At 51.3% G+C, this 26,426-nt stretch overlaps 1 protein-coding gene and 1 long non-coding RNA gene across 3 annotated transcripts in view; one reads left to right on the forward strand and one right to left on the reverse strand.

The window, feature by feature from the left end:
- Window positions 1-284: 284 nt before the first annotated feature.
- The window catches only part of Coro2b (coronin 2B), a 111,691-nt gene continuing 85,549 nt past the window's right edge, over window positions 285-26,426 (reverse strand). For both annotated transcript variants that reach the window (XM_052763332.1, XM_052763323.1), the window contains exons 4-12: window positions 13,891-14,040; window positions 12,778-12,942; window positions 11,778-11,894; window positions 10,595-10,699; window positions 9,650-9,746; window positions 8,263-8,375; window positions 7,884-7,974; window positions 7,546-7,685; window positions 285-2,218 (exon numbers count right to left, since the gene is read on the reverse strand). In XM_052763332.1, coding sequence (XP_052619292.1) covers window positions 2,087-2,218; window positions 7,546-7,685; window positions 7,884-7,974; window positions 8,263-8,375; window positions 9,650-9,746; window positions 10,595-10,699; window positions 11,778-11,894; window positions 12,778-12,942; window positions 13,891-14,040 — 1,110 coding nt within the window. In that variant the 3' untranslated portion in view covers window positions 285-2,086. The remainder of the gene's footprint in view (window positions 2,219-7,545; window positions 7,686-7,883; window positions 7,975-8,262; window positions 8,376-9,649; window positions 9,747-10,594; window positions 10,700-11,777; window positions 11,895-12,777; window positions 12,943-13,890; window positions 14,041-26,426) is intronic.
- Window positions 17,389-25,167, forward strand: LOC128125699 (uncharacterized). The gene is made up of 2 exons (XR_008223215.1): window positions 17,389-23,846; window positions 24,916-25,167. It is a non-coding gene; the product is annotated as an uncharacterized LOC128125699 (long non-coding RNA).

The following is a 26,426-nucleotide window of genomic DNA, read 5'->3' on the forward strand; positions in this document are numbered from 1 at the left end:
AGGGGCATTTTTGTCTGTCAAAACCAGGTAGAAATTGCTGTGACATCTGATGTTAGGCCAGGGACACTGATGAGCACTCGTATGGCGCACAGGGCAGCCCCCACAGCAAAGCACTGTTGGTCCCACGATATCCAAAGTGCCAGATGAACGGAACGTGGCAGGAGAGCTGTACAGACGTAGCTGTCATCCCAGAAAGACAAAGGAGCCGTGAGTGTGCAGCTAACCATAGAGACAAGGTGGTGACTAAGTAAGGTCTCCCTGGGGCTAAATGACATGGCCATGCCTTGGCTTGATAAGTGAAAACATTTTATTTCAATTCTATCCTTGGGAGGCAGCATAAATAATCACAGAAGACCACAAAGGTCAATGGAGAGAAAGAAAGCTCCGGAAGTGTGGAGGAGGCGATGAGAGCTGATGAGAGCTGGCAGTCTAGCTGTGGTGGTGCGGGAGGAGAAGCCGCTGCAGCAGGCTTGGAGCAGGAACCATCACTGGGTGGAGAGCAGAGGCCCTAAGACTGTGGAATCTCACCTCCCGGCTCCCCAGCAGGGCCTCTGGGGTTGGGAAGTTTTGCAGGGTGGCCACAGAAAGGGCAAGCAAGGAGTGTCCTGTGTGTAGCAGATCCCAGGCCACGACAGAGATGCCCACATCTCCTCTGCCCAAGTGGCGGGGACTGTTGTGACATCAGTGCTTCTGAGCTCCATGTGGTAGGTGGGGAATGGAACGAGGGAGGGGAGAGGGAATAAAGCAAGCCTGCAGAAGACCCCAGGGGATGTAGCGTCTCAGAGCCGAGTGCCTGAGGGCCACCTCCCTGTTTCTGTCACTGTAAAGTAGAGCAGATGCAAGAGTCGGTGAGATCCATGTGTCACAAAACTGGGTAAACTTCAAAGTGCTATGTGGATCGAGTGGCTGTGGTCATCCTGCGTGTGTAAGGCTGAAAGTGGCTGAGATAGCAGGGCTGGAGTGGGAAGGGGAAGGCGGAGGGCGATACAGGCAGACGGCATCCCTGGAAGCCATCAGACCCTTGCTCTGCCTGCCCTGGGGCCAAGCTCTCCCCTTCTCAGCCTCAGTTTCCAGGAAGAGGCCTCATCTCAGATGGAGCCCCCCGGGGGAGGAGTGAGAGCAAAGAGTGCAGGCCAGGAGGGTCCAGGGGCACTGAGTGTGAGGGGCCTCAACCGGGCAGTATGGCGTGTTGGCACTACTGGTGTTGGGCAGACAGTAGAAATGGCTTCCAGGTCTCATTCTGGGGAAGCCCACACAGGGATTGGCATCTCAATAGACTGGAAAAGGCCCTGGCCAGGGCGTCTGGATGCCAAGGGTACTTGGCCTGCTGCTGCCCCTCTGGGTGATTTTGAAAGTTGAAACCTGATTGCAACCCTCAGTTCTGCGGTTTGACAAGTGGGGCCACGAATCCCTACCCTGCCTGGATCACAAATGAAACGGAAAAAGGGTGTAAAAGAGCTTTGAAGAGAACCACGGGGAAGGCAAGGGGTCATTATGGCCTTGGACAGTGTCCTCTTCATCCCTGAAGACAAGGGGGGTCGGGGAGAGTTCAGAAAGAAAAGGGCGCGCTGCCAGGTGCTCACCGCTGGGTGAGATGAGCAGGGCTTGTGGGGCAGCTGGGAGCAGAATGAGGTGGGAGGTGGGCAGAGCACTCCACCCTCCGTCCAGCCTCACTGTGCTTCAGAAGTGAGGCTGAGACTGGGAGCAGCTAATCCCTGCGTAGGTAGGTCCTGGCAGCCCCTCTGCAGGGGACAGATTCAAGTTCTAAGTCAGGCTGTAATCCTGCTCTCTCTCCATCCCTTGGAGAGCATCCTGAAGGGAGCCAACAGGAAGCCTGGCTCCCGGGGTTGCAGGGAAAGAGGCTGCCAGTCAAGGGTGGGCTCTCCAGGAGAGGCAGGGGGACCGGTATTAGCATGAAGTCAGGAGGTCAAAGGTCAGCTTCCAGTTCTTGAGGTGGTAGGTAGGGTCTACCGGCTGGTCCCCAGCTCCAGTCCAGGCCCTGTCTCTGGGCTCAATAGATAAGGGGCAGTTTAGGGACCAGTAGAAACAACGGAGAGATTGGCTTGGAAACCAGCCCACGGAGGGGCTAACAGTTCTTGGGGTTGTTGCGCAGGTTTTTCAGTTCCAGCTGGAGCTGACGGAGCCGTATGTCCTTCTGGGCCAGCTCCTCCTTCAACCTCCGGATCTCATCCTGCTGCCTGAAGAACATCCTGAGGAGCTGGGGTGGAGCAAGGGGTTCAGGGAGAGAGCAGGTGAGGGGGACTCTGGAGCACCAGGGCTCTCAGACATCCCACCCCACCCAGGCCTGGCCTGCCTGTTCACCTTCCGCATGCCTCCTGCCACCCTGGGACAGCCAGCCCAGTGCCCCCTGCAACTGTTCTCCAGGCTCATCCCTCCAGGCTCATCCCTCCAGGCTCATCCCTCCAGGGCTCCTATCTACCCTTGAAGCGAGACTAGAAAGCCTACTGGCCAAGCAGACCTGCCTGAGGGAGGCCAGTTTCTGCCATCTCAAGCTCGCCCCTTTACGGGTCTGAACCTGAAAACTTTGTTTGAGACAGGGTCTTACCCTGCAGCCCACTGTCATGTAGCAGAGACTGGCTTCGAACTCCTGGCCCTCTTGCCTCCACTCCCCCTTCTTTTCTTTCTTCTCTCTTTTCCCTCCCTCCCTTCTTCTTGCTTTCCTTTTCCTCTTTCTTGTAGTTCAGGTTGGCTACATTCAAACTTGCTATGTGGTAGAGGATGGCTTGCATTCCATGTACTCCTGCTTCTGTCTCAAGACTGTGAGTGCTGGGATTACAGAGAGAGGTATATTCCACCCTGCCCAGCTCCTAATGATCCGCCTGCCTCTGCCTTCCAAGTGCTGGGATAAAAGGCATGTACCACCTTGCCTGGCTTAGACTTTTCTTTTTAAAGAAAAAAAAAAGCTGGCCTCGAACTCACTAAGTAGCTGAGCATGACCTTGAACTCAGGATCTTCCTGTCTCTTCCAGGTGCTAGGATTATAAGCATGTGTCTCGGTTTTTGCAGTTGCAATGTAGGGGGCGATTGAACCCAGGGCCTGATCTGTGTACTCAGTTCCTCTTCTCTTCTTGAGGAAACCGAGGGTACAGAATGGTGCTTAGCCTTGGCGATGGTGGCGGTGGTGGTGGTGGTGGTGGTAGCGGTGGCGGTGGCGGTGGCGGTGGTGGTGGTGGTGTGTGTACGTACAGAGCTCAGAGCATGCTGGGAAAGTGCTGTACCACTGAGCTGTTGCTCTAGTCCTAGAATCTTGTTTAAAACATGAGACCGTGACTGAAATACCAAAGTCTGGGCAGTGGTTCAGTTCCTGGCAAACATGGATGGGCAAAGCATTGGTATTTTGGCAGCCCCTCATGCAGTTGACTCCCTGGATCTACCAGATTCTCGTGGCTTCAGTGAAATATTCTAACAGACGCCCACAAAACAGTGAGTGGGAAGCAGGCTGCTGGGGGGCCCCTGCACTTGAGCACGCCATGAGGAGCAGTCAGTAAGCTGCATTCCCCCGTGGTCTCTGCTTCTGTTCCTGCTTCCCAGTTCCTGCCTTGAAGTTCTGCCCCGACTTCCCCCAGCGATGGCATGTGATGGAGAAGTGGAAGTTGAATCAACTCATTCCTCTCCAACTCACTTTTGGAAATAGTGACTTATCAGAGCCATCGAAAGCGAACTAGGACCCCACCGCCACTGTGGTGTGAGACTCCAGCATGAATTCCATTTGATACTGCATGTACTTTTGCCATTTAATTAGATATAATGTATATTGATGAGATAAGTACAAAGAATTGCCATTTCTATAAAAAAAACAAGTAGAAAGTCTTGCTAAAGTCGATGCTTAAACAATTGTGGCAGAATCCAGAGTAAGGTTGATGTAACCATGGAGACTGGTTATAGTGGCCTTCCAATATTTGCACTTATCAAAAATCACAGACCTGAGGCTGGAGGTGGAGCTCACTTGGTAGAGTACTTGCCCATCATGCACACAGCTTTGGGTTTGATACCCAGCACCGTATAAATCAGATGTGGTGTCACATGCCTAAAATCACAGCAACCAAGACACAGAGAAGGATGAGAACTTCCAGATGACCCTTGGTTAAACAGTGAGTTTGAGGGCAGCCAGGGTTACAGGAAACCCTGTCACAAAATGAAACAAAACACCCTCATATATATATACATATCAAAGAATGAATTTTCTACCTCATTGTACCTGTCTCAAAAGTAGTTTGGGGGCTAGTGGTGGAGCACTTGTAATCCCAGTGCTGGCTGAGGCAGGAGGATGGAGAGTTGGAGCTTGGCCTGGGTTGTTCAAGGAGATCCAGTTTCAAGTCTCTTCTCTGAACTATTGAATGAGTGCATATATTTTATGTTTCGAACAAAAGCCAATGGTTTAAAGAATTCACCACTTACTTGGTCATGGTGGTGCAAGCCTTTAATCCCAGCTCTCAGGAGGTAGAGGCAGGCAGATCTCTCAGAGTTCAAAGCCAGCCTGGTCTACATGGTGAGTTCCAGGAGAGCCAAGGCTATACAGAGAAGTCTTGTCTCAAACAAACAAGCAAGCAAGCAAACAAACAAGAATGCCTCACTTCTATGAGTCCCTCCTTTCATTGATTTTCCTTGTTTTAAAATCAATTAATTAATTAATAATATTATTGGGTGGGGTTTGCTGAGGCAGGTTCCCATTATATATAGCACAGACTAGCCTGGGATTTGAGCTACTCCTGCCTAAACCTCTTGAATGCTGGGACTACAGGCTTATAGCCCAGGCTAGCTTTGAACTCACGGCAGTCCCACTGGCTTTGCCTCCCAGTTTCTGGTATTATATGCATGCACCACCATACCCACTTCAAAACGTGGCTTTTTGAGGTACAATTCACAGACCCTCACATCCACACATTTTCAGTAAAGTTACTGAGATAGCCAACCACATACCTTCCCTCCCTCTCTTTTTCTCTCTCCCTCCCTCTCTCTTTCTTTGTCCTGTTTTTGAGATAGAGTCTTATTCTGTAGCCTAGTCTGCCCCAGAATTCACTATGTTGTCCAGGCTGATCTCGAACTCCTGGCAATCCCCCTGCCTCAGCTTCTCGAGTGCTGGGATTTCAAGCACGTATCAGCACGCCCTGCTTACGAGTTATCTCCTTGTCCTTACTTAGGTCACCGTGTTCTCCTTTCATGCCCTCTTTCTCGTTGGTTGCTTCTGAGCTTTTGGAATGACTACAGCCATGGGTAAAGGCGGCTCTGCAGGGCCTGAGTTACTTCTTCCCAGGATGGGAGAGGCACAGCTTTGCTACGGGAGGATAGTGGACTCTGCCTCACCTGAGCAGAGAACCTGTGAATGCTTTCCCCGTCCTCAATTCCATCCAGATGGACATCCTGGTAGCTGGATGTCACTCCATTAATCCCCTCCAGCCCTCCTCTCCACCCTCAGGGCTGAGACAGACCTCCACCTCTCACTGCTGCTCACCTGGGCAATCTCAGCAACCCATGTTTCTACCTCCAAAAGGCAGAGTACTTAACGTTTTAAAGACTGAGTATTAAATATAAACAAAACTAGGAAACGTAGCACCAGGAACTCCCCAGTACCTGTCATCCAGCTTCACCCCTGCTCCAACTCTCTATCACTGCCCTGCGCTGCCCTCCTCCTGGGGGTTATTTTGAAAAGAACCCTGTTTATCACAAGACTTTATCCATTCTAGAAATCTCCCACAGTGGCACACGACCCCACATCCCTTCCTCTCCCTCTCCCAGGTGTCTAGCTCAGGCTGGATTCTACCTCAAAAGCACTCCAATTACAGGTGTCTATCACCATGCCCAGTTTATATGGTACTGGGTATTGACCCTGGTCCTTGAGCATGCTAGACAAGCATTTCACCCACTGGGCCCCATCCCCAGCCCACATAAACACATTTCATGCCTGTGACCAAATGCCTATCTTTTAAGGCAATCCCTGAGGTCGAGTGCAGTCTAACTTTTATTAATGATGGTGACAGCCCACCTTTGCTAGACCAGCAGCCTAGTCTAAGTTTTTATTCTCTTCCCTCAAGACTGAATTGGACCTAACAGTGTCAAGCTAACAGGGCACCGCAGGAGCGATGATGTGTCTTCCCCGGATTAGTTAACAGAACTGTTTTGGCCTCCATCTTGGACTCTTCTTACTCTATGGGAAGCTGGCTGCCATGATGAAAGCTAGCATGTAGTGAAATCCACATGGCGAGGACGGTGAGGACTGAGGCCCTCAGTGTGACAGCAGCCGTGTGAATGAATGTCCAAGCAGGTCCTCCCTTAGTTGGGACCTGGCATGTGACTGCAGGGCCCAGCTGATAGAACTGCAGCTTCATGAGTGACTTGAACCACAGGCACCCGGAGATGCTGTGAGCTGACAAACCTTTGTCGGGCATTGGACTTTGAATGCACCTTAGAGGATCGGGTGTTTTAACACGGTTTCCGACTGGTGGTGCTGTTTGCGAAAAGGCTGTGGGACCTTTAGGAGGCAATGCCTCCCTGGATGAAGTAGGCCACTAGGGTGAGATTAGAAGTTTTATAGCCCTGCTTCACCTCCTGTTCACTCTCTGTTTCCTGACTGTGAAGGTGATGTGACCTTTGCCTCCCACTAATGTTGCCATGGCTTCCCTGCCATCGTGGACTGTATCCCCTCGAACTGTAAGCCCAAGTAAACCCTCTCTGCTTGCTCCTTCAGGTATTTTGGTCCCAACAACGAGGAAGTAACTAATATATGGGGTGAAGTAAATGTGCTCTGGGGTAATTTATTACATAGCAATACAGAGCTAACACAGCCAGCCTCTTTGAGCACCTAGCATGAGCTGTGAAGACTACTGGGTACTTGTGCATGATCTCTTAAATGTCACAGCTGTTGGAAAAGTCAGGAAACTCACTCAGTCCCAGACAGAAAATTGCAGAGCCAGTATTCACACACAGATGGGCCGTTCAACCAATTACTCTTCCAGCTGCATCAGGCCAAGGGCCTGGCACAGAGCAGGCATCCCATAACGGCCAGCTGAACTGAGCTCTGTTGGCACGTGGGCCTGGGGGTATAGACTGAATGGAGATGACTTCAGAGGTCATGGTCAAGAACGGCTCAGCTCCAGCTCTCCCAGAATGGGCTTGCATCCCTTCTAGACGGTACAACGAGCCTTTCATAGACTTCCAGCCTCTTCCACCGAGGCAGGAAACACCACAGACCATGAAGCAGGAAGGGCAAAGCAGGTTCTGATGATGAGGCCTAGCTGGATCCTGTTTGTCGGTAATTTACAGTCCTCATAACAACACCTGACAGTAACACCCCGTGGTTCAACCCCTGTGTTGGTGTATTTGAGGTTAGAGGGGCACAGATCTTTCTGACTTCTCAGACTCTATTCACTGAGGTCAGAGGTAAAGGAAGCCAACCACACACTACTTACAGAATTAGGCACTGAAAGAAAAATGTCCCAGAATAGAGCTGGCTTCCAAGCCCGAAGCTCATAGTGGTAACAGAAAGGCCTGGCTCTTCCTGAGCTGTGGGAGAGACCCTGCACCTTACCTCGTTTTCTGTCCTGGGTGGGACATTTTCTAATAAATCTATGCCATTCACGACAACACTCTTCTTTTCTCGGATGGGGGCCTTAAACACCACCTTTGAAGACTTCTTATAGCCTTCCTTCAAAGACATCAGCACAGGATCTAGGAAGGCAAGGGAGACAGTGTCATATAACAGGTCGGACTGTAGAGTGAGGGAGCCTCACTGCATTGAGCTGGCTGTGTGGGAGAGAGGGGACATCTGGACGGGGTGGGGATCATGCAGAGGAGGCTGGGTGAGCTAGGGAGTGGTAAAGCCTGCGGCCTCTTGGGCTCTTCTGTGGTGCCTGCCTGCTGAGGTACCTCGGTTGATGCCTCCCAGCCATTCATCTGGGGTCAGAGCTGGCTCCGTGCCTGGGGTCATGGGATAAATGTCTTCTTGGTAGGAATCTGACTGCATGAAGGAGGAAGAAGAGAAAGGATATCTGGGGACTGCTGGAAAAGCCCTTCCCACCCAGCCAGGCACACCTCTGTGCTGTCACTGCCCTCCTCAGGCCTCCCATCTAGAACTGTCCCCTTTTATGCAAACCAACCACCCCTACCCGAGAGTTCCTCCACCCTCTACCCCAGGTGGAGCCTGAATATTCTAGTCTGTGACACCTCTTTTATCTGGGTCCCTCTTGGCTTCTGGTTAGTAAGATTCAGCATGGGGCCCTTTGCAGCCCAGCCCAGCCCCACTCACCCTCCGGGGCACAATCATGGAGATAGGCTCAATCAGGCCCTTGAGTGTCACCAGCTTGTAGAAACGGAACACCTCACAGGCAGACACATCCAACCCATGCTTGGGCATGACGCCTACGGAGAGATGCATGGCTTTGTGGGGATCTCTCTGTCCCTGCTCACTGCCTGATGTTCTCAGGAAGAAAGCAGGGCAACGATCCATCCAGGACAGAGGGTGGCCATGATGTCTTGAGTCAGCCTCTGACTCTAGATGGTCACTTCTTTGTGTGTGTGTGTGTGTGTGGGGGGTGTGTGGCATGGGCAGAGTCAAGGTCACGTATCTCAGGCTGGCCTCAAACTCAACATATAAAGGTGTAGCAAGGCTGCAGGGCCAGGACCTTCTGGGGTGACCTGTCTTCCCTAAGCCCTAGGTCTCAGTCTGCAGAGGACAAAATGAAGGGCAAAGCCATCCCCCACTCATCCAGAGATTTCAATACAGCCTAAGAGAGGGTGTCCGTTGTTTATCTTCTAGAACCAGCAGTACGTGTGTGTTTCACTAGCCATGATGTCCCCAACAGCTTTATCTCCTGAACAGAAGGAGGTGGGGCAGCATAGTGCTAAGAACTCAGCCTGGGGTTCCACAAACTGGGTTTGAACTGGGACTCTTTTTCCACTCAGGAGTCCTTGGGTGAGTCACTAACTCTGAACTTTTTGGTTCTTCGAGCAGAAACAGCCCTGTGTGAGGTCATCAGAGAATGAGGCACAAAGACGATTGGCACTTGTCTGGCAGCATGCCAAGGGCAGGCAGCACACATGTCTCTCCTGTGATGTGAGTGTGAGTGAGGGTCTAGGTCTTTCCCACTGGAGTGGAAGCTGCTCTTCCAAACAGAATTCTAGAATGCCCTCCCTCCCACGTAGCTCTCTTTCTCTCTTTTTCTTCATTGAGACAGGGTCTCGGTTCACAGCCCCTAATCTGACCTTGAAATCACAGTCTTCTGCTTCCCTCTTTGAGTTCTGGGATCCTAGGAAAATGGTGAACTTCTGCTTGCTCTGCTGGGCCGGGCCAGGGCTGCAGCTTGAGGCTGGAGTCCTGGCTTCCAAGCCACTGAACCACCTTGTACCATGCGAGTCCCACTGTGGAGTGAGTCTCACCCGTGCCCTGCAGGCTGCTGCTGGGCAGAGATGGCCAAGCTAGTGTCATGAGTGACAGCAGGCTACAGGGGCAGCTGACCAGCTGAAACAGCATCTGTGAGTCCCATTCCCACCTCGCCATGGAGTGCGGCTTTGGAGTCTGACTACTGTGTAAAGGGGAATATGATGCACAAGCCAACACCATCTCCCGTTCTGCACAGAGCAGCCCCACAGCCTCTTTGAATGCTGGGATCCTGGGAAACCCTCTAGGTCCTTACCTAGGCCTTTCTGTGGGGCTGGGGAGCGGAACTCCATGAGGTAGCTCAGGTAGGGCTTCTCCGTGCTGATCTCATAGTACCGGATGTTTCCATCCCCCTGCGGGTAGCAGAGAGGCAATGAGGATGGAGGGCAGGGTCCAGTAAACCCAGCCCCAAGGGGCTATGGAAAAGAGCTGCCCTTGTGCCTCAGAGGTGGCCAGGAGACCAAGGAGACCTGCAGTTTAGACCTTGGTAGCTCTTCTGGAGGCAGGGGTGGAGATGGGATGGTGTATATGTGATATGTATGTATGTGTGCTCATGGTGTGTGTCTGTATGGTGTATGAGATCTGGGTGATATTGTGTGCAGTGTGTATGTGTGTGGCATGAGTACAGTGTGGTATGTTTGTATAGTGTATATATGCTGGGATATATAAGTTGTGATGTGTGGTATGTGTGTGATATGGCATGTATGTATGGTATGTGTGGTGTGGTGTGTGGTTTGTGTGCACTGTGGTATGTATGTATGGTCTGTGTGACATGTACGTATGGTGTGCTGTATAGCATATATTGTGGTATGTATGTACAGTACAGTCAGTATGTATGGAATGTATGTGGTGTGTACACTGTATGCGCAGTGTGGTGTGGTTGGTTTTATTGTGTCAGTTTTTCTGACGAGGCCATATTCAAAGATCTCCTGGCAGGTGTTTCACCTTCTGCCCTTGGTCACTGTCTACGTGTCAGGGTTAGACCTTTATTCCTCCATGCCAGCTTGTCCTGGAAGGAGTTCTTAGTCACTGACACTTCAGTGAAAACGAGAGAGTTGTAAATGAAAGTGAGAGCCGGGGCTGGGCTGGCTCATGGGAAGCCACAAAGGTTAGGTTGGTTTTCTTAGGGGTAAGGCAAGAGTGAAGTTCTAATGGGGACTGGAGCCCCCCACTAATTGGCACCCCTCCCTCACCCCACTACCTTTCCAGCCAGGTAGAGCATGTGGGTGTCAGCATCATAGAATGGGAAGAGGAGGCCTGAGAGTCCATCAATCTCCTCCTCGATCATTGGCATGGATAGGTCCTCCTGTGGGGAGCGGGGTGTGGGTCAGTCTGCATTTAGGAGGAGGGCACATCTCCTTCCCACATCCCAGCACTGCCCCTTCTTTTGAAGACTCCCCAAGGTGCTGAAAAGACATGGGTTGAAAGGAAGGCTGGAAGTATCTTGCAGGTGGGCAAGGCATTGTCTGGAAGCCTGTCTGGTCCCAGGCTCCATCTCCTGAGGTCTCTGTCCAATCCTTGCTGGTGATGCCATAAGAGGCTAGCTGTGCCAGCAGGGACCTGGCTTTCTGAGGACCCAGATGGCCACTCCTGCTTCTCACCTCGTGGCCTTCTAGCCCACTCCCACTCTACCTGTAGAACCATAGGAAGCTCTCCTCGGGGCACAGCTAGGATGCGGCTGGAAGGACCCGAGGAATGGCTTTCTGTCCTCTGTGTCGCTGAGAACAGAAAATGAGCCTGTCCTCAAGCCACACAGGGCGTTGGCATTCACTTCAGCACTCACCGCTGCCCTCCAGGCCTGGTCGCTGGCCCATTAGACTGCTCTGGCAGAGGGGGAGGTGGGTGAGAGGACACGGGAGGGGACTGCACAAGGGTGCTCACCATCCTACAGACCCAGCCGGAGACCAGCCGGGCCTGCTGGATGGTGCAGCTGGAATATAGGCATGGTCCCTGCTGGCATGGAGCTGGGGCAGTGGAGCTAAGCTGAGCTGTTTGTAAAGGGAAAATGATGAATCAGTTGCTTGGGGGCTCTAGGGGCCCAAGAGTGTGGTACGGGTACATATTTAAATGTATGCCCATGTCCAGGGGGTTTGTGAGCACCATCTAAGTCCCACCTGAGGTGGCCCTGTCCCGTCGTCCACTTTCCACACAGGGTGGGCCAGGGTGAAGACTTTCGGAAGCACCACTTTCTTGGTCTCTTCCCCCACATGAACTTCATCCCAGCTCTTTTCTAGTATATTCTCTGTCCACCTGCATGGAGGCCCCAGGCACCCAGACCACGGACTTCACTCTACCCTTGCCCCATCTGAAAATCAGAGGTCCCGGGAGCTCAGATCTAGGCTGCCTGCCCCTCCAGGGCATCCTGCTGCATCCCTGCGGCTGACCTGGTCCCAGAGGGCGATCTGTCTCGTGTTCCACCTGGAGACCCCTGTCGTGAGGAGCCGCTTCATGTTGCCCAGGAACACTACCCGATTCACTCTGTGGTTTTTGCAGTTTGCCTCCTGGTGGGGACAGAGACCATAGGTGAGCCAGGACCCTCAGCACGTGGTTCTGTGGAGAGCGGAATGGGATGGCAGTTCCCCCAAGAAACCCGTGGAATCAGGAAGCAAGGGTCCTGCATTACCCAGAGCAGCGGAAACAGGGAAGGACTGTCGCCGTGACATTTCTTTTAACCCACACAACATCTCCTAGAAAGAATCATCCCACCCTCCTGCCTTCATCTTCAGATGCTGGGATCCCAGGCACGTACCACCATGCACAGTTTCAGACAGTGCTGGGGATCAAACCCAGGTCTTTGTGCATGGTGGGCAAGCTGTCTATCAACTGCTCCTTCTTAACCAAGGAGGAGCATGGTGTCCCCTGTCCTGCCTATCCATATTTTCCATCTTCCAGAGCCGTATGGTTGCCATGTAGTGAGAACTCAAGAAACCGTCATTGGTTATTCCCAAATAGCACTCAGTGCTTTTAATCTGAGACTCAGGGACGAACTTCACCACCAGACTCCCCACGTGGAGCCATCTGTGGACCTGGACCTGTGTGCCGTTTGCCCCAGGATCATCCTGTGCAGGTGGCTGGGCAGTGAGTCCAAAGTCCCCTCCCTCCGTACCCATGATGAGACTTGGTTAACCCCCTGGGACTCAGTGACTGAAGGCCCATTGCAGCAGGCTGAAGAATCCCATTTAGAGGAGAGGTCTTTGTGCAGGAAAGAGTCCTCTGGTTCCTTTCCACCCATAACAAGTCAGAAGTCCTACAGGCTGAGAACGGACCTAAGCCGACAGGCTGACCAGCAGGTGTGGGTGAGGTGCATGAGCAGGGCTCCAGCACAACCCCTTTCCCCCACAGACCCCAACACCTCCTCCCCGTCAACAAAATGTAGAGTTCCACCTGCAGCACCCGGCCGGAGCGGGGTTCAATCACACGGAGCTTCTTATCCTTGCACGTGGTGGTGAGCAGGCTGCCGTCTGTGTTGAAGGACATGCAGAGGATCACGTCTGTGTGGCAGTCAATCATTTTCACTGGCTCGCCTATGTCCAGGTTCCAGATGAGGACCTGTGGAGGCAGACATGCAGGAGGTAAAGTCGGCGGCGGCGGCTGTGGTCCCGGGTGCCTGTCCTCCACCCACACCAACAGACCCTGGCAGGAGCTGCCTGCACATGGCCTGGACTATGCTGGGAGGCAGGCACACTGTCAAGGGTTCTGTTCAGAGAGGCAGATGCAGCTCAGCTACACTCCGATGTTCGTCATCACCCTGACAGGATCTACAAATCACCTAGACGACAAGGCTCTGGGCATGTCTGTGAGGGAGTTTTTGGACTGGCTTAGCTGAGGTGGGAAGCCCTTCCTCACATGGACAGCACCGCTTCATGGGCTGCAGTTGAATAAAAAGCACCAGCACTCATCTCCATGCTTCCTGACCACAGACGCAGTGTGAGCAGCGGCCTCATGCTTCTGCTATCATGGCGGACTAGACCCTCCAACTGTGAGCCAAAACAATCCCTTCCTTAAATCGCTTCTTGTTAGGTATTTGGTCACAACAGCCAGAAAAATAACCAACATATATCTACTGATATCCCCCAACAGGTCCCCGAACCAGTCTTGGTTTCTTCAAGAAACAAGGAGAGACATCCATGGCTGGCCCCTGATGACTGGCATGATCAGCTTTGGGGCTGCAGCCTCCCCTGTACTGCAGCTGGGATTGCTCATTTTTCCTACCAGGAGGCATGGTCATCTCTTGGTTAGGAAGTTACCAGGCAAAGGATAAGGCCGTTCTTTTCTAGTCCCCAAAACTCCAGAGAAGACAGGAAAAGATGCCTTAAGCCCCAAGGTCCCCCAGGACAAAATTGTGCACAGGAGATGCTCAGTCTTATGCAGAGCGAATGAGCAATTGAAGGAATGGACCGCCGCCAGTCAACATGCTTAGGCTATATCCCTTGCTCTCCCCCATCCCTCCCCACTGAGCCAGCTCTAGCCAGGCCGCCCCACACCCGGGTCCCACACCTTGTAGTCATAGCCAGCACTGAACAGAATGTTGTTGGTTGTGGGATGCCACTCAACCAACCCCACACGCCGGCTGTGTCCGTGGAGCTCCAGGAGAGCCTCAGTCATGTTCCGCTTCAGCCCGCCCTCAGGAATCTCCCAGATCCGCACCTGCAGAAGAAAAGAGTCTGGGCATTAGCTTAATGAGCAGGGGTAGGGAGGGCCACAGATGGCCCTGTTCCTAGGTTGCTGAGGGAGGTGCCTGCTGGCTCAGGGTAGTGGACAGAGACTTTGGGGGAGGGGGCTGGTGTTAGAGATGGCAGAGTGCATCCCTCGTTGGCCTCAGGTCTTCAAACAAGGAACACTGTTTTCACTTTTTTTTTTGGACAAGATCTAGTGTAGCTCGGGCTGGTCTCACTATGTATCTCAAAATGACCTGAAGCTCCTGATCCTACCACCACCTCCAGAGTGTTGCGATTACAGCAGTGTGCCTAGTTTTACGACATCTGTTTTATGGGTTGCTGGGGATTGAACTCAGGGTTTCATGCATGCCAGACGAGTACTCTACCAACAGAGCCACATCCCCAGCCCCCAGCATGCTGTTCTCCTCCTGCCAAGCTCAGACTGTCCCAGCAGCTTTTAGCAAGCACCAAATTAAAAATCTGCCTTTGTTTTCCCCCAGCAACCCCCCCACCCCCCCGAAGAAAATCTGCCTCTCCTTCTTCTGCCTCAGCTCCTCTGTGTGTCCTTCAGGGTGGGCCCCTTACTTTGTCCCTGACCCTGGATGGACATCTGGGCAGAGGGAGGCTCTGGTCTATGCTAGGAGATAATGGACTCAAGGGCAGAATCCTTGAGGTCAGTCTAGAGGTCAGGCCTAAGCCTGGATGATGGAGCTGCTGTTTGCAGTCTTGTGGCTGCAAAAAAGCAGAAAAGGATGGTCTGTGGAGAGAAGGATGGGCCAAGAATGGTCCAGGTGGAGAGCTCCAGAGAAGAGCGCACACAGCTCCAGAGAGGCGCTGGGCCGCAGACAGACCTTGCTTACTGATACCCACCCCAGTGGGCTTCGATGGCTCCATCCAAGCATGCTTCTGGATCCTTGCCATGTCATCTGCAAGGCAGTGTGTGTGTGTGTGTGTGTGTGTGTGTGTGTGTGTGTGTGTGTGTGTGTGTGTGTTGGACGCGGATGAGGGTGGCGAGTGTCCTTGCCCTGCCTGGCCCCCTGGGATGCAAAATGAGAAGTGGTGGTGATGCTTATCAGCTATAAGGTGTTGTGTAGAGCTACAGAATTATGTAGCTCTACAATACATAGCTTTCCTTCCTTCCTTCCCTCCCTCCCTCCCCCTTCCTTTCTTCCCTCCCTCCCTCCTTTCCTTCCTTCCCTCACTCCCTCCCCCCTTCCTTTCTTCCCTCCCTCCTTCCTTCCCTCACTCCCTCCCCCTTCCTTTCTTCCCTCCCTCCTTCCTTCCCTCACTCCCTCCCCCTTCCTTTCTTCCCTCCCTCCTTCCTTCCCTCCCTCCCTCCCCCTTCTTTTCTTCACTCCCTCCCTCCTTTCCTTCCTTCCCTCCCTCCCTCCTTTCCTTCCTTCCCTCACTCCCTCCCCCCTTCCTTTCTTCCCTCCCTCCTTTCCTTCCTTCCCTCCCTCCTTCCCCCCTTCCTTTCTTCCCTCCCTCCTTTCTCCCCTCCCTCCCTCCCTCCCTTCCTTCCTTCCTTTTTTTTTCTTCCTTCTTTCTCTCTTTTTCTTTCAGTGGTTCTGGGGTTTGAGCTCAGGGCCTCGCTCAAACAGAATAACCATGCAGTTGTTCTTGTTTTTATCATTGTTGATATTATTTCCTGGAGGGTAAGCAGCTGGAGAGGAAAGACCTCCCATGTCAACAACTCTGGGCACCTTTAGTTTTAAATTTTTATTTATTTATTTATTTATTTATTCAGTGTGTGTGTGTGTGTGTGTGTGTGTGTGTGTGTGTGTGTGTGTGTGTGAGTGTGTGTGTGTGTGTGTATGTGACCACGTGTAGGTGTGTGTGTGTGATATGCTTGTGAGTATGGGCACACTTTTGACACAATGTGCCTGTGGAGATCAGAGGATAAATTTGGGGAGTCATTTCTAACCTTCACTGTGGGACCTGGGGATGGAACTCGGGTTCTTGGGCTTGCTCAGCAAGTGTTTTTACTCAGTGATCCATCTCACTGGCCTTCAGACACCTTTAAAATAACCCCCTTTCAAAGCTTTGAGATGTAATTTAAAGTTGGACAGAGTAGGCAACTTGGAAAAAAAGGCAGGGTGAGAATCAGTGTTTGGCAAGACTTTGCTAGAATGCCTGGAAACCATGGACATTGGTGGTATCATAAGTTGGAAGGCCTCTTCTGGATGCCCACTTGATAGTGGTTAGGAAGGGCCACCAAGACATATGATACTTTTAAATATTTTTTGAGGGGAATATATTAACATTTTAATGTAATTAATTTCAGGTTGGGCAAATACATACATATGTACATACATATACTCTACATTCTTATTTTTTTACTTTGCTAATTAAAGTTTTTTTAAAAATACATTACTTTATTTCTTTATTTTACATCCCAGCTGCAGTTTCCCCTCCCTCCTCTCAGTCCCTCCCCCGCAGCCCACTCTGTTCCCATCCCCAATCCACTTCTCTTCCATTTCTGTTTAGGAAAGGACAGGTCTCCCCTGACCCAGAACATGACATATCAAGTTGCAGTAAGCCTAAACATCTCCCCAAGTATTAAAGGCTCGGCAGGGTGACCCAGTATGAGGACAAATATTTTATTTTATTTTTTTGGTTTTTCGAGACAGGGTTTCTCTGTGTAGCTTTGCGCCTTTCCTGGGACTCACTTGGTAGTCCAGGCTGATGGTTGTGAACCATTATGTGGTTGTTGGGAATTAAACTCAGGTCCTTGGGAAGAGCAGACAGTGCTCTTAACCTCTGAGCCATCTCTCCAGCCCCAACTACTTTGTTTTGTTTTAAGCTATTTTTCCACTGACCACTTTTGTGGAGGGAAGATAAGACTTACTCTGCATCCAAACTTGTGATCCTCCCGCCTGAGCCTCTCCATTGCTGGGGTTTCAAGCAGTAATGCCCAAGCTCAGCTTCCACTGCTCTTTTACCTTGGTACTTTTTTTTTTGTTGTTGTTGTTGTTGTTGTTTTTCGAGACAGGGTTTCTCTGTGTAGCTTTGCGCCTTTCCTGGAACTCGCTTTGGAGACCAGGCTGGCCTCGAACTCACAGAGATCCACCTGGCTCTGCCTCCCGAGTGCTGGGATTAAAGGCGTGCGCCACCACCGCCCGGCTAAATATTTTATTTTTTAAAATACATTTATTTTGGCCGGGCGGTGGTGGCGCACGCCTTTAATCCCAGCACTCGGGAGGCAGAGCCAGGCGGATCTCTGTGAGTTCGAGGCCAGCCTGGACTACCAAATGAGTTCCAGGAAAGGCGCAAAGCTACACAGAGAAACCCTGTCTCGAAAAACCAAAAAAAAAAAAAAAAAAAAAAAAAAAAAATACATTTATTTTATTTTAAATTGTCTGTCTCTCTCTCTCTCTGTGTCTGTGAATGTGTATCTATGTGTGTATGTAGGCATGTCTGTGTCTACGTAGGTATATGCCCTTGAGTGCAGTGCTCAAGGAGGCCAGAAGAAGGCATTGATTGGATCACGTGGAACTTGACTTGCAGCACCTAATATGGGTGCTAGGAACCAAACTTGGATCCTCTGGAAGAGAAGTAAGAGCTTAATTAATCATTGGATCATTTCCCCAGCCCCTTCTGTGATTCTCTGTGATGTAGTGTGGCGGTTTGAATGAGAATGTCCCCCATAGGCTCCGTGAACACCCCAGCCCCAGCTGGTGATGCCATTTGGGGAAGTTTTAGGAGGTGTGGCCTTGTTGGAGGAAGTTTGTTATTGGAGGTAAGTTTTCAGGATCCAAAGACTCTCTCATCCAGTTGACTCTCTGCTTCATGTTTACGGTAAAAGATATTAGCCCCCAGCTTCCTGCTTCTGCTGCTGCCATGCCTCCCTGCCATGATGGATGCATCCCTTTGGAACCATAAACCCAGACAGACTCTTCTATAAGTTGTCTTGGTTGTGGTGCTTTCTCACAGCAACAGAAAAGTAACTAATACACCTAGGAAGGCATGCAAATATTCCCTGTGATATCACCTAGACACGATACAAGTGGCTTAGTGGAACAACTTAGTGTATGATGTCATGTTAGCCATTTATTATAACCCTGAAGGCTAGACCATCACAGAAAGCATCTTAAAGGGAGCCAAAGGCAGACTCCAGTCCCAGGAGCAAGGCTAGAACTAAGGTGCTTGAAGGGAACGCCTTTGTCAACTTTCTTGACCAATAGGATACAACTTCCTCAGACTATGGAAACAAGGACCTCCCCCCAAAAGCCCCTATAACTCGTCTATCAACTTGGTAAGAAAGAAAGCTTTTCCATGGAGGACCTGAGACCACCATTCTCAGTTTAGGGAACACGTTTCCTCATTGGGATCCCTTGGTAGTCCTAGCTCTTCAGTAAAGCCCTGTGCCCACCACCACCTTCGAGTGTGCAGGAGTGACTGAAAGGGACCCAGCGTGACCTACTACTGTCTTCCAACAGGCCTGCACAAGGACTTTGGGATGGGAACTAGTTTAGAAAAAATGGGGACAGAGAAGTCAGGGTGATGACTAGGAAGACACGCATTCCTTTTGTCCCCAAAATGTACTACAGGAAGGTGACTCTTGAATTGAGACGACTAATGCTTGGATTAGACATGTGTAAAACACACACACACACACACACACACACACACACACTTTCTTCTTTTGTCTCCAAAGGCTATTATTATGCATGTTCCTCAACTTATTTTGTTGTTGTTTTTTTCATGTGATTTTAAATAGTGAGTGTCTTTGCATACCACTATGCACAGATATACTGAAAGGACCAAGCAGACACTCATAACAGGCTGTTCAGTCTTCTCTCAGTTCATGGGTCAATGTGAGCATGCTAGGCCAGCCAGCCTCCATGGCCGTTCAAGGACAGAGCCTGGGACTTGTCCAGGCCTGCCCAAAAAACGATAACTGTAACCCCCAACCAGTAAATTCAAAGGTTACACACCCTCACCCAATAATATGATGCAAAGGCTTGTACCACCCTGCTTTCGGTTTTTCCTTTTAAAAATCCCTCACTCTAAGAGATCAGGGCCATCCTCCTCCACCTGCTGTGTCGGAGTGTTGGACACGGACCAAGCCTGGGCTTGCTTGTTATCAATAAACCCCTGTGTGTTTTGCATCAAATATCGGCTCTGTGGTGGTCTTGCTCGGGGGTCTCGTAACACGGGCACAACAATACCATATATACACTACATGTATAGGCATATATATAGGCATATATACGTGTGTGTTTGTGTGTATAATGTGAATGCATACGTATATACACGTTCTTTTGTGTGTGTTCATGCATGTTGAGGCCGAAAGTTGAGTTATGGCCTCTGCCCGGGAGTCCAACCCCATTCACTATCTGAGTGACACTGGGTGAGCCTTAACCCTTCAGAGGCTCTGGCTCTTAGTCTAGAAGATAAAGAGACCCATGTGCCTTGCAGAGGCTTGTGGGTTCAGAGTCATGTGAATCGATGTGTTAAAGGAGTAACATAAGGGAGGTGGGACCCCAGCTCCAGCCCCTGGGAAGGATTTAAGTCTCAGAGAGAGAGCAGGGTTTGGGGCACCAGGGAGAATAAATACCGAAATGAGAGGTATCCCTGTTTGATACCTGGCAGTTCCCCTCCTGGGCCCAGCTTTCTCATCTACATATTAAGCCCAGTTAGTTGATCTCCCAGACTTCGCTGACATTGCTGTGTGAACACCTGTGGGAAGGAACCACTCAGCTTGACCCACAGCAAAAAATTGGCACCAGATACTTAAAAAAAGCTGAAGAGGAGCTGCTGTTCACAGTGGGCTTAAAACACCCAGAAGGGAACTCTGGTCGCTTAGAATGCATGGAATTTGCTGGAAACAAAGTATATCTGGGATGTGGGAGGAACACTGTGGTTCTGCCCAGAGGGTGTGCTGGGATCTTACTTCAATAAAACAGGAAGCCTGAGAGTCTGCCAAACAGGATTTGGGGAAGGAAGGGGTGGAGAGAAGTGCTTCTCCAGCAAGCCAGCTGTGCCCCTGACAGTCCCCTTCCAGCCCAGAGCCAGGGTCTGGTCACATTCAGTCACATTTACTCCATTAGCTAAGGGGAGGGGGTGTCCTGGCTTCCAGGAGCTCAGAGTCTTCTGCAAGACAACAGATGTGTGTGTGTGTGTGTGTGTGTGTGTGTGTGTGTGTGTGTGTGTGTGTGCGTGTTAAGGTGAGTGCAAGGTCAGCATTAGGGACCGTAGATAAAGCCTCCAAACCAGTGTCGGCATGGGTGGGGACAGGGCAGCTAGCCAACAAAGCTGGGCCGTGTACTCTCACAAGCTCCCTGCAAATCCAGGCTCTGACCTCAGCCACTGTGTAGTCTGTGGCCAAGTGTCTTAGATTTTCTGAATACATTACCTCAGCTGAAGGGTAGCTCTACCTGTGTCATGTTTCTCATCTACATAACTGAATATGTACCTTCCTGGGAAGATTGACCATTGGCTAATTTTATGTCAGCTTGACACAAGCTAGCTTCGTGTTGGAAGAGGGAACTGCTGTTGAAAAAATGCACCCACCAGATTGGCCCACAGTGCATTTTCTTGATTGATGATGGATGTGAGAGGGCACAGTCTGCTATAGGTGGTACCACCCCTGGGCTGGTGGTCCTGGGAGCTATAAGAAAGCAGGCTGATCAAGCCATGGAGAGCAAGCCAGTAAGCAGCCACTCTCCATGGCATCTGAATCAGTTCCTGCCTCCAGGTTCCTGCCCTGAGTTCCTGTCCTGACTGTCTTGGATGATGGACTGTGATGTAGAAGAATAATACAAATAAATCCATTCCTCTCCAGATTTCTTTTGGTAATGGTGTTTCATCACAGCAAGAAAAACCCTAACTAAGCCAATGACCGTGGATTTACAATACTTACTTAAGTAATGTCCATGTAAAATTAAGGATCATAGACAGCTTTTCTATAACTTATTTTTATTTTATGTTCATTGGTGTTTTGCCTGCATATGTGTCTGTGTGAGGGTGTCAGAAGCCCTGGAACTGGAGTTACAGATTGTTGTGAGCTGCCATATGGGTGCTGGGAGTTGAACCTGGGACCTCTGGAAGAGCAGCCAGTGCTCCTAACTGCTGAGCCATCTTTCCAGCCCCCTATAGACAACTTTTCTATAGATCAAATTTTAGGTGTGACTCTTTTTTCTTTTTAAAAATAAATAGTTCTGGTATCGCAGGCTGGTAGGATTTGCTGAAGGAGGCAGAGACAGGAGGATCTCGAATTTGAGGCCAGACTGGGATACATATTTTTGGGAGCTGGAGAAGTGGCTCAGAGGTTAAGAGCAATGACTGCTCTTCCAGAGGTCCTGAGTTCAATTCCCAGCAACCACATGGTGGCTTACAACCATCTGTAAGGGGATCTGATGCCCTCTTCTGGTATGGGTGAAAACAAAGCACTCATATACATAAAATAAACAAATATGTAAAAAACAAACAAACAAACAAATGTGTGTGTGTGTGTGTGTGTGTGTGTGTGTGTGTGTGTGTGTGTGTGAGACTGTATCTGTGCATATGTGTCTATGCTTGCCAAAGCTTTAGAGGCCAGAAGACAGCATTGGATCCCCTGGAGCTGGAGTTACAGGCGATCGTGAGTCACCTGACATGGGTGTAGGGTACAAGAGCAGCAGGTGCTCTTAGCCACTGGGCCATCTCTTTAGCCCTTCTCTTCTTTCTTTCATTTTGAGTTGGTGTTTTGAGACAGGGTCTCATATGGCCCAGGCTGCCCTTGAACTCATCATGTACCTGGGGATGACCTTGAACTCTGTTATCCTCCTTCCTCTCAATGCTGAGATTATAGGCATGATCTGCAGTGCCTGACTTTTTATTTTATTATCAAAACCAAGGCGCGATGCCCACACCAGCCCACACCTACAGGGTCAGGATCATCAGTATCGCTGTCTTTGGCCTCTGTATCTTTTGTCCCTGCAAAGTCTAGGTCTTCAGGAAAGCAACACATGCAGCCATGGCCTCCTGTGACAACAGCACCTCCTCTGGCTCTCTCCTGAAGGCCTGCCTGAGGCTGTTCCACAGTTAACTTGGCTTTTTAAAAGTAGGAATACACTCTAAAACAACAATTAAAATTATGCACAGGCACACAAACCAGGAACAAGGTGGTTTATCATCACTATCAAGTCTCAGGGCTGACTGTCATTATGTCCTGTGCTTTTATTTTTAAAGTTGATTTTGTTTTGTGTGTGTCTGTGTACATGTGTGTACGATTTTTAGTGGAGTCTAGGGATTTGCACTCAGGTCCTCATGCTTGCAGAGTAAGGGTTACTGCCCAGGGAGACATCTCCTGGCTCCCAAAAGGCCAGCTCTCTATCTATCTATCTATCTATCTATCTATCTATCTATCTATCTGTCTGTCTGTCTGTCTGTCTGTCTATCTATCTATCTATCTATCTACCTACTTATCCACCCATCCATCCATCCATCCATCCATCCATCCATCCATCCATCCATCCATCCATCTATCTATCTTTCTTGTTTTTCAAGACAGGGTTTCTCTGTATAACAACAGTCCTGGCTGTCCTGGAACTTATTCTGTAGACCAGGCTGGCCTCGAACTCACGGAGATCTGCCTGCCACTGGGCCTTGCACTTGCTGTTCTTCACAGGAAAGGTAGCACAGCAGCTCTGTCAACATCAGCACAGTACTGTGGCATTACGGCAGTTACAGAGCCACCAGGCCATACATAGCAGCTTTCTGTGGGCACGTCAGCTGCACTGTCCATTCCAATGGGAATGCCACTGTGTACTTATCTCTCTTAGGGTGCAGAGACCACCCACTGATGCCCAGCTCCATGATGCAGGCCACTCTGCCTGCCTCCCCAGCAGGGAGAATGCTGCCTGGCACAGAATGGGCACCCAGGATGCATTTTCCTTCCTTCTTTCCTTCCTTCCTTCCTTCCTTCCTTCCTTGTAATGGAGATTGAATGCAGGCCCTTAAGTCTGCTAGGCAAGTACTCTACCACTGAGCTCCTCAGGAGGGATATTAGCTTTGGGTTGTAGAGAACAGATGTGGTGGTAGAGTTTGAACAGAAGGGAAAAGAAAGACCCCGAGCTTGGCCCACCAGGGAGAGGGACCTCCCTCTCGATGCTCGATGACCCTCTTTTCTCTTGGGACTCTTCTCCCCTCTCCTTGAACTAACTCTCTCTCTGTCCCATGCTCTATCATCTCCCTCTGAGTACGGCGGTGGGGTGGGGGTACCCCATGAAGGTCGGGGAGCTTGAGCCTTGGAAAGAAAGCTGTACTGCCCTTCCCTGCCTGCCAGCCAGCTGCCCTCCCTAGCTGCAGCAGAAGCTATAAAAAGCACAGCCCTTCAACAATAGGTGACATCACCCAGCAGGCTGGCGAAAAGAGCTGGATTCTCTGCCAGATGCCAGGCAGAGTTATGGTCCCTTCCCTCCCCCAGGATGAGGCCTCTGGGGGAGAAACTTCCTGAATCCTGCAGGGATGTAAGGGATAGACTACAAAAGACTCTCATGCCTTGGAGGAGGGGAATTGATCCCGAGGGACACAGCAATCCTGCCTGTGCTAAAGATTTCCCCGGGGTGAGGAATGGGGAGGAGCTGCTGGACTCTCCCTGTCTCCCAGTAGCATCTTTTGGATGTTTTGGGACCAGAGAACAATGGGGTCAGTGAGGGATGGGTACATACTTCCAGGGGAAAGGGCCAGACCTGCAGCAAAGGCTTCTTTCTGAGATCCTTCCAGATGCCGTTCCCAGTCCTGCTAGGGGCCACTGTGTCTGGCATACCTGTGGACCTCCCAGACCCACCTCTGCATGTATGATGCACAGTAAGTTGACCCTTCAGGCTGGAATGGGTTGGCGGAGGAAGTCCAGGAGAACTTAGAGCAGGAAGGCCTGTCAGAGACTCCTTACATTCTGGTTTCCAGGCCCAGATGGAGACGACTCTCTTGCATGGGTCACACAAAGAGGACACCAAGATGGAGTGTTCAATGCCAGCCTGTTACGGTTGTGAGCCTCAGTTTCCTCCCCTGTAGAAACAGAGCCTCGGCAAGGTAGCAAGGCAGGAGTGTGGGGGAGCTGATTAGGTTCCCCATGTAAACCTTGGTTTCAGGGTTCAGTTCTCCAGGGGAAGGGAGCTTCACCCTAGGGCCTGTGGGCTCCAAGGTCCTAAGCCCTGGACAGGTGTGGGCAGAAACCCGAGGGTTAAGGTGGAACTCAGAGCCTGGCTCCTGGAGCAGCTTAGCTCCCCCTTGATCTCAGACTTAATCACCTGTCTAGATCAGCAGCCTGGGGATGGGGGGGGGGCGGGGGGGGGGGCGCAGGGGCCTGTTCCCATTCTCTGCAGTACCCAGTTTACCTTTTCGCTCCCCTCCTTCTACCTCAGAGCTCCACACCCCAGTGTGTGTGTGTGTGTGTGTGTGTGTGTGTGTGTATGTGAGCGCACACATGTGTCTTTCTGTCTGTCTGCCTGTCCATCCTTCTCCCTGCTCATCCATGCTGTGTGCAAACCTCCACCCAGTTGGCTGGAGCTTCATGTTCTCCAAAAAAAAAAAAATGTGGCTGTGACCCCTTGAGGCTCCCCACCCCCACCCCCTGGATCCCAGAGGATGCTCAGTTGGCTTGGGAAGCTCAGGTGTCACTTCTCACCCAGCCTTATCTATCCCAACCTCCCTTTACAGCCTTCTCTCCTGCTCGCTCCCCTAGTGACATCACCCACTCCACCATGCTGGAGGACTCTCCCTTTCTTAGGCACCCTGTGCACCTCCTCCAGGCTTGGGCCTGGGCCAGGGCTCTTCCTGGGGCCACTTTAACCCTTTCTCTTCAGGTCAAAGTATAATCATACCGGCAGGAGTGAAGATACACTAAGGAAACGTGTGCCCTCCTTTTTGTTACTAGACTGTCGAGACAATGGCCCCCAGGAAATTACAGTTCCCGCAGGAATCTCACGCAGGGAGAAACAAGATGAATCCTGATGCCAGCCAGAGGCAAAGCTTGTCTCAAGGAAAGAGGTTTCGTACAGTTTCAGAAGTGGCTCGTTTGGCCACCTTGAAGAAGAGACTGGAGTCCATCATTGATGGGTCAGTGACAGACAGGGCTGTACCCCACCAGGAGTGCCTACTGGATAAATAATTTTCCAAATGAATCGCCTTTCTCTTTGCTTCCCCATTACTTTGTCTGTTGAATTGGCCTATTGAGCATGGGTGGTCCAAGCTCTGGCCCTAACAAAATAACCCGAGTCTTCCAGGTCCAGCCCTCCCAAGTCCGCTTTCCTGTATCTGGGTCATCATTAGTCCCTCTCTCTTGTCTGTGCCCACACTATTGTGGAACTTCAGTGCAGCCCTGACTCATCTGCATGTGTCTTCTCTCTAGCTGGTGGGCCCTGCCTCCTTGCGGGGGCTGTTTGCTGAGCCAGACTGAGACAGCAGGTATCTGTGAGGTGCCAGGCGCAGGGCTGGGTATGGGCTTCCTCATATGCCTTCACTGATGCTGATAAGGGCCCTGTTACTAATGGCCACTGAAATGAACAGAGCCAGGGCCCAGAGAGGTGAAGCCATATACCCTGGGCACCCTGCTAAGCAGTGGCCCTGAGGTTTTATTCCAAGGCCACCAGATCCTGTAGTCGAGATCTCTTGGGACCTCAGGAGCTCATCAGGCCCAGTCAGTGGGTACCAATCGTCTGGCTCCTGTAGCAGGGCTGAGCCCTGAGCTTATGTGACTACACACTGTGGATGTCTTGTGCATTGGCTGCATCCAGGAGGATGAAGCAGCAGTGGGTGGAAGAGGAGGCCGAGTTAGCACCAGGCAGGTCCATCTCGCCTTGATGTAGGCGAAAGAATCTGTGACTGGAGACAGGCGGTAGTCCCAGGAGCTGGGGCCTGATCTGCCCCTCTCCAGACCCAGATGACCTGACTGTTTCTCCTTCCCAGCTGGGTCTTACACTGCCCCTTTGTGTGCTACACCTTCCCTCAGCGGGGCCTGTCTTCCAGGGTGGCATGTGATGTGCCCCCCCTCACCACCACCAGAGTGCATGCAAGGGCCCTACTTCTCAGAGTGCTTCCTGCTGGCTGGGAGTCACTTCAGCAGGCAGGGACTGAGCCAGATGCAAACCCTGTCCTTCCAGGCTCTCCGGATGGGTAGCAATCTTGCCTGCCCTCCTTCCTCCTGAGCCCCGAGCCTTTCTTGATCTGACCTCTGTGTTCCCTGGACTCACCTGCTCCACCTGCCTTCTTCCCCAGGCCAGGGAGCAGCTTGTGATTTTCCCTGTCACATGTCCTGGCTCCACCACCTCCTGCCCACATGTCTGCAGCTCTACTCTTCCTGTGACCTGGCCCCTGCTAGCTGTCCCGTGTCCCCCCCCCCCCCCCCCCCCCCCCCCCCCCCCCCCCGTCACTTGGACCCCGAAGCAG

The sequence above is a fragment of the Peromyscus californicus genome, unplaced genomic scaffold, assembly GCF_007827085.1.
Source record: "Peromyscus californicus insignis strain IS unplaced genomic scaffold, ASM782708v3 Scaffold_11__1_contigs__length_118956290, whole genome shotgun sequence".
Classification (NCBI taxonomy): Eukaryota; Metazoa; Chordata; class Mammalia; order Rodentia; family Cricetidae; genus Peromyscus; species Peromyscus californicus.